Raw genomic sequence first — 10,788 nt, 5'->3', positions numbered from 1 at the left:
TCTCAGCTCCCCCGCTATACAAATTGTTCCAGCATCCCTGCATGGTTTATCATTTAATGCACACATATTGTAGAATTACTGGAGGGGAATGCACAGTCCCAATATTTGAGCTGGTTTATATAACAGCAGCCAGTGGGAAGCTTTTGTAACTATTTAGCCTTCTTATTAAAGATTTGGTTTGATGGGAGTTAAGAATCATTCAGCTGGATGCATTTTCATTACTGTACCAGGATATTGCTTAAAAAAAAATCTTCTTGCAAAGCTCTGTGGCATTTAAACCAATTCCACAATAAGATCCTTTGTAAAGATATTATTACACTTATTCTAATAAATAAATAATCACCCCAAATATTGCAGTGTGGATATTTACTGTAAAATACTGTTATTTTTTTAAAAGGAATTAAATGGTTGATTTGCAGTTATAATTGAATAATAAAATGTATACTTGTGACTGATTGGAGAATGTCTACTTACAATTTATTAATGCTGATTGATTTTATGAACTTTATGTTTAACCCTCAGTGTGTATTGAATCAGCCATTTTGATTGCTATAGGCCCGGTTTGACATAAGTAACTTGCCTCATTTCTTAGTGAGCATGATTAGGAAGGAGAATGGAAGGTTAAGTTGTCATAATAAGCTGTATGTTGGAGTTCGGTTGGCTAGCAAAGATCAGCAGGCACATCCTGGAATTAATACACAAGCCTAAATGCAAGATAGAAGACAGATTATGCATGAACAGAGCATGCGGTACAGGGATTGGTTCCTACAAAGTAACCAAGCCAATCTCAAACATGTGATGCAGTGTATAGTAAATGCAATGTCATGTGTAAATGTATATAAAGGAAGAGATTTTCTGTGCAACTTTGGATGTGTGGTATGCCCTATATATCCACTTGTTACACTTAAGCCTTATCAACTCAGTGTAGCTTTGCTGTATACCAAATAAAGATACCCAAGTGACAAATTGAGTCCTTCAGAAGCTGAGTGGAAAGAGGTCTCAGAGGGAATCTCAACAATTGCTTATGAGGGGAGGAAGTACTTCTTCACACAACACAAAATCAACTTGTGGAACATGTTGCCCAGGAAAGTTGTGAAGGCCAAAAGTAAGGGTTCAAAAAAGAATTACATAAGTCCTTGGAGGATAGGACCATCAATGGCTTTTAGCCAAAATGGTCATGGATGCAACCCCATGCTCTCAGTGTCCCTAAACCTCTCACTGCCAGAAGCTAAGAGTGGGTGACAGGGGATGGATGGATCACTCGATAATTGCCTGTTCTGTTCATTCCCTCTAAAGAATCTGGCACTGGCTGCTGTCAGAAGACAGGATACTGGGCAACATGGACCACTGATCTGACCTAGCATGGCCATTCTTGTGTACTTATGATATGAGCACTTTTGTGGGGGTTGCTTGCTGCTCAGCTCAATGGATTTAGAAGCACAGAGTTTGAATCCAAACACAGCAGCTGGGTGAGTGTCCAGCAGGGGGAGCTTGAACAGCTCTGTGACAATACTAAAATCCCAGAAGAGATTTTAAACCGAAAGTGAGTGATACTCTTTCCAGAGCCCTTCCATCTGCAGACAGATGAACGGGGAGCTACCAAGTTGCAGAATTGGCAGCAACAGATCAAAGAAGACCTGAAACGGCAGAAAGAGGCAGCGTGCTTCAAAGCTAATCCAAACACCATTGTGCACCAGGAGCCTTTTGTGCCAAAGAAGGACAGCAAGCCAATAGCAGAGAACCTTTCTGGTTCCATAGTTGCTGAAAGCTTTGAGCTGGCGACCGAAAAGAGAGCAAAAGAGCGTCAAGAGTTCGAAAAGCGACTCGCTATGTTGGAAACTGAAAAAGAGAAGCTTCAAGAAGAGGAAAGACAGCAGGAGGCTGAGCGGGAGAAAGAAGAACTCTCCAGGCTGAGACAGGAACTGGTACACAAGGCAAATCCAGTTCGCAAGTACCGCAGTCTGGAGGTGAAGCCAAGTGACCAGCCTCTGACAGTGCCAAAGTCTCCAAACTTTTCTGACCGATTTCGGTGTTGATCTGCACCAATGTGTAGGAGCCCTCCTTTCCCAGCCTCTTGGGTATAGAGAAAACACATGCATCTAACTTGGGACTCCTCTTAAATTAATGCCGGCCTCCATTATTTTATTTGATATTGAGTAGCTTTAACAATTTCACAGAGGCAAATGGCTGAAATGTGCTCTTTCCAGAGTAGGTTTGTCATATCAGGATGTGTGCGGCTTTGCGGAGCTGTATATTATGATCTGCTTAATCTCAGTTTTAGTTTTCTAACAGCAGCGACTGATGTACATGCTAAATGAAATCAACAAAGCAAAGGAATATTTTAAAGTTGAAAGCACGTTGATTTTAGAAAAGCATCTAAATATCATGCCTCTACAAAGAAAGTTAGATCCTCACCTTTCTCCATGGGCAACTCCAGTTGTTCACACATGGGTTACATACATTGAAGGAGAGGGGTGCAGAAATATAGCCCTTTATTGCAACACTGATTTTAGACGTTTGTTTGGGGAATATATCTACCAGGCATTGCAGCTATGGTAAGATAGCCCTTACCTCACAGTTCTCACCCTCTCCCCACTTTCAATAAAAGCTAAGTCTGGTTATTCCCTTGTACAGTAACTAGAGTTCTTTGAGATGTGTGATTGCTATGTGTATTCCACTCAAGGTGAGCATGAGCTCCATGTGCCTGAGACAGAAAGAGTTTTCACTAGCCATGCCCATTGGTCCATGTATGACCCATTTTCCTTCTCATGCTCCATACTGGGGCATACAGAGTGACCACCTCTCCAGGTCCTGCTCTATCATGAATAACCTTAGGGTAGAGATCCAAAGCAGACGTGAAGGAGGGCGCATAATGGACTACAGATAGGGTGGGGAGCCAAATAAAATGATCTGGTTGGCGGGATGTGGTCCTGGGCTACCAGTTGTCAATTCATTTTTTTTTTTTTTATCCAGTGGACTGGATCCCCCAGCTACTGGGCTCCTGTGCAAGTGCACTGAGTACACATTGGTTAATCCAGGCTCGGTTATCCACCCATAGTTTTCAAAGTAGGCTTTTTAAAGTGGAGTTAATTTATGCAAAGCCAACCTGAATACTAAGTACTGAGGGGGAGAGAGGTTACATTAACAGTGGTGAGCCCAAAGTAGGTTGCAGCATGGAAAAGTTTGGGAACCGCTGGACTAAAATGAGGTCCCATAGTGGGGTGGGTTTCAGCACCGGAGGTAAGGTTCTGACAAGTCCCTTATTATAGTTGGATGGGTGAAGACTGAATGGTTGTCCCCTGGAGTATGAAAGGTGGTAATAGCTTTCAAATGTACTTGCAAGGAGCTGAGAGACAACTGTGATATTTTCAGAGAGAGGAGGTAGTCCAGAATTGTAGGGACCTCAGAATCCTCTGGGGAGTAGCCAACAATGCTGACACCATAAAGAGAGCATGATTATTTCTAGTTCATTGTCCAGCCAAATACCAAGCTGCCAGACAGAGATATGCAGGGTTGGGATGGGGGATTGTGTTTCTGTCCTGATTCAGTACATCTGGTAAGAGCTGAAAGTGGATGCAGAGACATGAGGCCATCTGGAGATAACTGGTGAACTAGAACTGCCTTTGGTATATGGGAGCCATAAGGATCACTGACACTTTGACTTGTTCAGTATTCCTCAGGACTTGTAGTAAGAGATCGACAGGTAAGAATGCTACAATAGCATTCCTGGTAATGCATCCCCTCTGGAGTTGTGGCCCCAGTTTACTTGGTAGTAGCAGATCAAGTATTTCTTATTCTCTTGAAGTGCAAAGAGGTCCCACAACAGAAATACCTATTGTTGAAATGTACCACAGAATCGTGTAGTTCCCATTCATGGTGTCTAGAGAAGTGTCTTCTGAGACTGTCTGCTAATGTGTTATGTACCCCTGGAAAGTGCATTGCTGAGGGTGATCTGGTGGAGGATACACCAATTCCAGAGATTGGCAGCTTCTGTGCAAAGAAGGATGGACCTTGCCCTTCCCTGTTTGTTGATATACTAAACTGCAAGAATCATTTGCAGGCTTCATGAACTGCACACAGTTCAAGTAAGTTTATGTGTAACTTGGATTCCTGCTAGGTCGAGGTACCCTGTTCTACATGTTTGACCAGATGGGGTCCCCAACTTAGCAGAGAGGTGTCTGTAATAAATCTTTTCATGAATGGGCGAAGGGATGAAGGGAACCCCTACACACACTGTTTTCACGTTTTCCCACCAGATTAGTGAAGTCAGAACTCTGGGGGAGCGAGACCAGCTTGTACAGACTTTGCTTGCTTGGCACATAGACTGTCCACAACCAAGCATGTAGACATCGCATATGAAGTCTTGCAAAGGGCATCACATAAGTACATGAGGCCTTGGTGGATGAGACAGGATCACACTGCCATCTGAGGGCTCAGTCAAAGCTGAGTGATTAGACGATTCATAGCTTGGAATCTGTCCCGAAATAAGTATGTTTTGGCAATGATCGAATCCAAGGTCACTCCAATAAAGTCTATAATCTGTGTGCGAGCTAAATTGGACTTTTTCTGTGCTCACTTAGAGTCCTAATGATTGTAGGAGTTGGAATAAGGATAGAGTTGCACCTTTTGATTTTCTAATGAGCTGCCAGTCATCAAGATAGGGGAACACTGATGTACCCTGACAGTGAAGATGCATTGCCAACAATGTTCCTTCTAATTTTTCCCTCCCATGTGTGGAATGAATTTTGTTATGTGCATCAATATGGAGGTGATGTGTGACACCTTCATATGGTGAACATAAAAATTCACGTGGTGGGGGTGGGGCTGATGGGCTTGGAGTGTGTGTGTAGGGCGGGGGGGTCAGGACTAGGGCAGAGGGTTGGGTGCAGGGGTGTGAGGGCTCCACCTGGGGATGCAGCCTCTGGGCTGGGGCCGGGAGTGAGAGGCTCAGGGCTGGGGCAGAAGGTTGGGGTGCAGGGGTGTTGGCTCTGGGGTGGGGCCAGGGATGAGGGGCTCAGGGCTGGGGCAGAAGATTGGGTGCAGGGGGTGGGAGGGCTCTGGGGTGGAGCCAGGGATAAGGGGTTTCGGGTGCAGGAGGGTGCTCTGGGGCTACAGTGAGAAGAGAGGACTCCCCCTAGTGCTCTCTCCCCATAGCAGCACCTGGGCTGGGGGGCAGAGGTGCCTCTCCCCACTGCGGGAGCTCCAGGGCTGGGGCTGCAGGATAGGTGCCCTTCCCCCAGGCCCAGCAGGTCTGGGTTGGGGGAGGGTCGCCCCGGCTGCACCTGGGTCTGGGCTGGGCCGCCCTGGTTGTGCCTGGGTCCGGGCCGCTCCGGGGTTGGGCTGGGCCACACCGTGCCACCCCGTCCACACCTGAAACAGGCCTGTGCCACACTGCCTCGGCTGTGGCTGGGTCCAGGTTGCTCTGGGGTCGGGCTGGTCCGGGCCAGGGGCCAGGCTGCTTCAGCTAGACCACCCTGGCTGGTCTGGGTGCCCTGGCCGCGGCAGGTTGGGAGGCCGGACTAGGTGGGCGCTGGGGGAGGGGCGCCTCTCCGCCAGCCATGGCAGGTCCCTGGGCGGGTTACCTGAGAGCCTGTGTGGCGCTAAATAGGCTCCTGCGTGGCTGTGTGGCTTACAGGGAACTTAGATTGCCACTACTGATAAAACCTTCATGAACCCTCTCAGTGCTGCCAAGAGGCCGAATGGGAGCACTCTGTATTTGTAATTTTCTAAGACAGTGGTTTTCAACCTATGGTTGATGGACCCCAGGGGACCACAGACTATGTCCAAGGGGTCTGTGAAAGGTGCCTATGAAAATAGAGTTTCAGATCCTAGAAAAGGCATTCCATTTTTCTGATCAATCAAAAGTATGTGAATATCCCCAGCTACATGTCAAAACCCAGAAGTGTTGTCGTTACCATAGAAGCCCACAGTTTAGTGCCCTTTCTCACGCTGCATCAAATGCTGTGCTGAGCACATGCAGCATTTATAGTTGAATTCTGTTCAGTCAGTTTTCAGTCTAAGACTTCTATGGCAGGGGTCCGCTGACCACAGGTTCAAGTTCCAAAGAGATTTGAACCTCATTTGAAATTTTTTAGGGGTACGCAAAAACCACTGGTCCAGGCCTAAAGTAAACTGGAAGAACCTCCTATGTGCAGTGTGGAGATCTATATGGAAATTAGCATTCTTCAAATCTAGACCTGTAAACCTTTGTTAGGAAGGGAATTATAGAAGGGAGTGTGATCTTTCTGAACCTCAGATGGCATATGAGGATGTTCAGCTGTCGGAGATCTAGCATGGGCTCCAACCTTCTTTCTTCTTTGAAAGGAGGAAATATCTTGAGTTAAAACCTTTCCCCCTGTATTGAGGTGGAGTGGGGAGTCTACTTCCTGTCTGGGCATCCTCTTGTGAGAAGGATCCCTGAAAAGGGATGGGGAAAGGGGCTTTGGAGTGGGAGGATGAACAGAACTCTTGCACAACTGGTGGTGATGATTTCCATAATCCATCTGTCCATTATATGGTGCCATGCTGAGTGAAAGTGAGCTAAGCAGCTATCAACAGGGTCGGGGAATCCAGTCCAGGTAGATTTGGGAGGAGGACTAGTTTGTAGCTCCAAAAGATCCCATCAAAAGGATTTTTTGACAAGAGGCTGGGAGGCCATTCTGTCTCCTGTGCTGCATTATTTGGTGTTTTCAAGGAGGCTCATAAGCCCTCTGATGGTAAAAGCATTGAGGAACTGACCATTGTCTGTAAGACTGAAACTTATTTTCTCCATGTTGCTAGAGTATAGACACTTGAAAGTGGAGTGTTGCTCTTGAGTCTTTGAGGGTATATAATGATTCATCTATTTTTTAACTGAATAGGTTATTTTCCTCAAAAGGCAAATATTCCACAGTTGATTGGATTTCCTTGGGCTATATGGAGAATTGAAGCCACATCTCATGACTACAGATGTTGCCATCGAGGGGGAAGTTTTCTCTCACAAAGAGCTCTAGACATTTGGCCTCCTTATCCATGATGTAGATATGGGTTGATGTTGCTTGTTCTTTTGTGATGGCCCTGCACGGCTAATGGGTTGGGAGTAGGGTGTGAGAATAAGTATTCCACCCTTTTAGACAGTACAAAATATTTTTCTTCCTTCTTTTTGCAGTGGGAGTGCAGTGGCTGGAGTGTGCCAGACCATCTTGGATGGTTCTAAGATGCTTCATGGATTGACAACATCACTTTACTAGGACACACGCTCTGGAGCATATCCAGTAATTTATCAGAGCCTGGGGTATCCTACACTTCTTCCAGGGGGATCTGAAGTGTGTCTGCAATGGTTCTTGGAAGACCCTAGAATTGTCTATAGTTGCCATCCTCACCGTCACCACCTGATATGACTACCTCATCTGGTGAGGCTGCTGATATGCCGGTCTACACCAGTGGTGCTGCCTGGTCAGAGTGTTCCTCTGTGGGTTGAGCTTCTTCCCCACATGGGGGTGCATGCCTTGATTCCCATTTTTCTGTCTGTCTGTATTCAGGATGTCTCATATATGGATCCCAGAGACCCCAGTAAGGCCATTGAGAGGATCAGAGGGGTGATGGGGTGGTGCCCATAGAGAAGGGTACCACTGGTCCTGAGCCGCGTAGTTTCTCCTGTGGGAGTGGTAAGGTGCCCAAGAGGTCTCAGAGCTTCTGACAGGAATGATTTTCACCTTGATAAGGTTGGTGAAATTCTCCCACTTAGCCTGGATTCATCAGAGAAGTATGAGGCCTCTGTGTTGATGGACGGGCCATAGGCATAGGAAGTGGTCTTACTCTGCCTCAGTTGGTAGACGGTACCAGTGAATGTCACACCAATGGTGTGGGGACCTCTCTGGCTAGGACCGGATTTGACAGTATTGGTGATTCTGGGTCAGCATAGATAGTAAAATCCTCCAGGATAATATATTGACCCCTGTTGCTGGTAAACAAACGGGGCTTCTGTCCCTTTGTGGCATTGGCAGTGCCAGCTTTGGATGGACAGTGGTTCTCAGTACTGAGGACTCCTCCATGAGAGACAGTATCGAGTAGGTTGGGTGTAGGAGGCATGCACTTGCTTCTCTCCCTTGTTGGTGCCGGGTCACTCCCACTCCTTTGGTGGTAAATGGTCATGAGGCACTTTTGGATCTCAGAGCCGAGAAACTGGTTCCTTGCCCCCAATCAACTCCTGATTCACCTGTACTGGGGCATGGAGCCTCACCTAACTTAGAGTGAGGCCTGGTCTACACTACGGGTTTAGGTCGACTTTAGCAGCGTTAAATCGAATTAAGCCTGGACACGTCCACACAACGAAGCCCTTTCTTTCGACTTAAAGGGCCCTTTAAACCGGTTTCTTTACACCACCTCCGACGAGGGGATTAGCGATAAAACCGGCCTTTGCGGGTCGGAATTGGGGTAGTGTGGACAGAATTTGACGTTATTGGCCTCCGGGAGCTATCCCACAGTGCTTCATTGTGACCGCTCTGGACAGCACTCTCAACTCAGATGCACTGACCAGGTAGACAGGAAAAGACCCGCGAAGGTTTGAATTTCATTTCCTGTTTGCCCAGCGTGGAGAGCACAGGTGACCACGCAGAGCTCATCAGCACAGGTAACCGTGATGGAGTCCTCCCAGGATCGCAAAAGAGCTCCAGCATGGACCAAACGGGAGGTACGAGATCTGCTCGCCATATGGGGAGATGAAGCAGTGATAGCTGAACTCCGTAGCAGTAAAAGAAATGGAAAAGTATTAGAAAAGATCTCCAAGGCCATGAAGGACCGAGGCATAACAGGGACACACAGCAGTGCCGCGTGAAAATTAAGGAGCTACGGCAAGCTTACCACAAAGCCAGAGAAGCAAACGGAAGGTCCGGGGCAGAGCCGCAAACTTGCCGCTACTACGCGGAGCTGCATGCGATCCTAGGGGGTGCAGCCACCACTACCCCAACCGTGTGCTATGACTCTCTCACTGGAGAAACACACAGGGAAGACGGTTCGGGGAACGAGGAAGATGACGATGGAGGTACTGTAGGTAGCTCACAGCAGCAAGGAAGCGGAGAAACCGGTTTCCCCAACAGCCAGGATATGTTTGTGACCCTGGACCTGGAACCAGTAACCCCCGAACTCACCCAAGACCCTCAGGGCACACAGGAGACCTCTGGTGAGTGTAACTTTGTAAATATTTGTAAACATTACAAAAAAAAAGCAAGCGTGTTTAATGATTACTTTGCCCTGGCAATCGCGGCCAGTACATCTACTGGAAAAGTCTGTTAATGTGTATGGGGATGGAGCGGAAATCCTCCAGGGACATCTCCAGAAAGCTCTCCTGGTTGAAATGGGGTGATTTTATTAAGGGGACATTCAGAGGCGCCCATTCCTGCTCTTCTGACCAGAAATGTTCCCCGCTGTTAACCACGCGGTGGGGGGAGGGGTGAAGTGATCATCCCAGAGAATCGTGTGTGTGTGTGTGTGGGGGGGGGGTGGTTTACTTGTGTTTGTGTCGCATGTTAACCGGGAAACCGCAGCCCCCTCCTTTTACATTGAAACCCCATTTTAAATGGACAACCCAATTCATCCTTGATATGGGAAATGCGCTGCTGTTTGCAACCTTTCCCGCATGTTAAGAAGGTTAAAAAAGCCAAAACACTGTGGCCTACGATGGCTGCCTGCAAGCCGAAATATGCGACCTTGTAATGAAAGAGTGTACCCATTGTTCTCTAAAATGTGTCTTTTTTAACCACCTCTCCCTTCTCCTCCACCAGCTGCAAATGTTTCTCCTTCGCAGAGGCTCGTGAACATTAGAAAGAGAAAACGTAGGACGAGGGACGATATGTTCACGGAGCTGCAGATGTCCGCCCACGCTGATAGAGCACAGCAGAATGCGTGGAGGCAGTCAATGTCGGAGATGAGAAAAGCCCAATATGAACGAGAGGAGAGGTGGCGGGCTGAATCGTGGGATGAACAGAGCAAGTGGCGGGCTGAAGACGATAGGTGGCGTCAGCTTGCAGACAGACGGCAAGAGGCAATGCTCCGTCTGCTGGAGCATCAAACTGATATGCTCGAGCGTATGGTTGAGTTGCAGGAAAGGCAGCAGGAGCAGAGACCGCCGCTACAGCCCCTGTGTAACCAACAGCCCTCCTCCCCAAGTTCCATAGCCTCCTCACCAAGACGCCCAAGAACACGGTGGGGGGGCCTCCGTCCACCCAGTCACTCCACCCCAGATGATCGCCCAAGCATCAGAAGGCTGGCCTTCAATAAGAGTTAAAGTTTTAAAATGCAGTGTGTCCTTTTCCATCCCTCCTCCCCCACCCATCCCAGGCTACTTTGGCAATTATCCCCCTACCTCTGTAAGGAACTAATAAAGAATGCATGAATGTGAAAAAACAATGACTTTATTGCCTCTGCAAGCGGGAGGGTGGGGTGGGGTGGGGTGGTTGGTTTACAGGGAAGTAGAGTGAACCGGGTCGGGGGGGGGGTGTTGGAGGGTTCATCAAGGAGAAACAAACAGAAGTTTCACACAGTAGCCTGGCCAGTCACAAAACTCGTTTTCAAAGCTTCTCTGATGCGCACCGCGCCCTGCTGTGCTCCTCTAACCGCCCTGGTGTCTGGCTGCGCGTAATCAGCGGCCAGGCGAGTTGCCTCAACCTCCCACCCTGCCATAAAGGTCTCCCCCTTACTCTCACAGATATTGTGGAGCGCACAGCAAGCAGCAATAACAATGGGGATATTCTTTTCGCTGAGGTCTGAGCGAGTCAGTAAGCTGCGCCAGCGCGCTTTTAAACGTCCAAA

The 10,788-nt window shown here is 47.9% G+C and overlaps 1 protein-coding gene across 1 annotated transcript; it reads left to right on the top strand.

Moving 5' to 3' along the window:
• The first annotated feature begins 1,074 nt into the window (after positions 1-1,074).
• LOC128831316 (targeting protein for Xklp2-A-like) lies at positions 1,075-2,193 on the top strand. Its single transcript, XM_054017627.1, has 2 exons — positions 1,075-1,105; positions 1,564-2,193. Exons 1-2 carry the CDS (start codon positions 1,075-1,077, stop codon positions 2,034-2,036), a joined length of 504 nt encoding a protein of 167 aa, XP_053873602.1. The 3' UTR covers positions 2,037-2,193.
• Positions 2,194-10,788: the final 8,595 nt, after the last annotated feature.

Source organism: Malaclemys terrapin, chromosome 2 (assembly GCF_027887155.1).
Source record: "Malaclemys terrapin pileata isolate rMalTer1 chromosome 2, rMalTer1.hap1, whole genome shotgun sequence".
NCBI classification, from domain to species: domain Eukaryota; kingdom Metazoa; phylum Chordata; order Testudines; family Emydidae; genus Malaclemys; species Malaclemys terrapin.
Note: the sequence above shows the minus strand (reverse complement) of the source record. Positions and strands in the feature narration are given on the sequence as shown.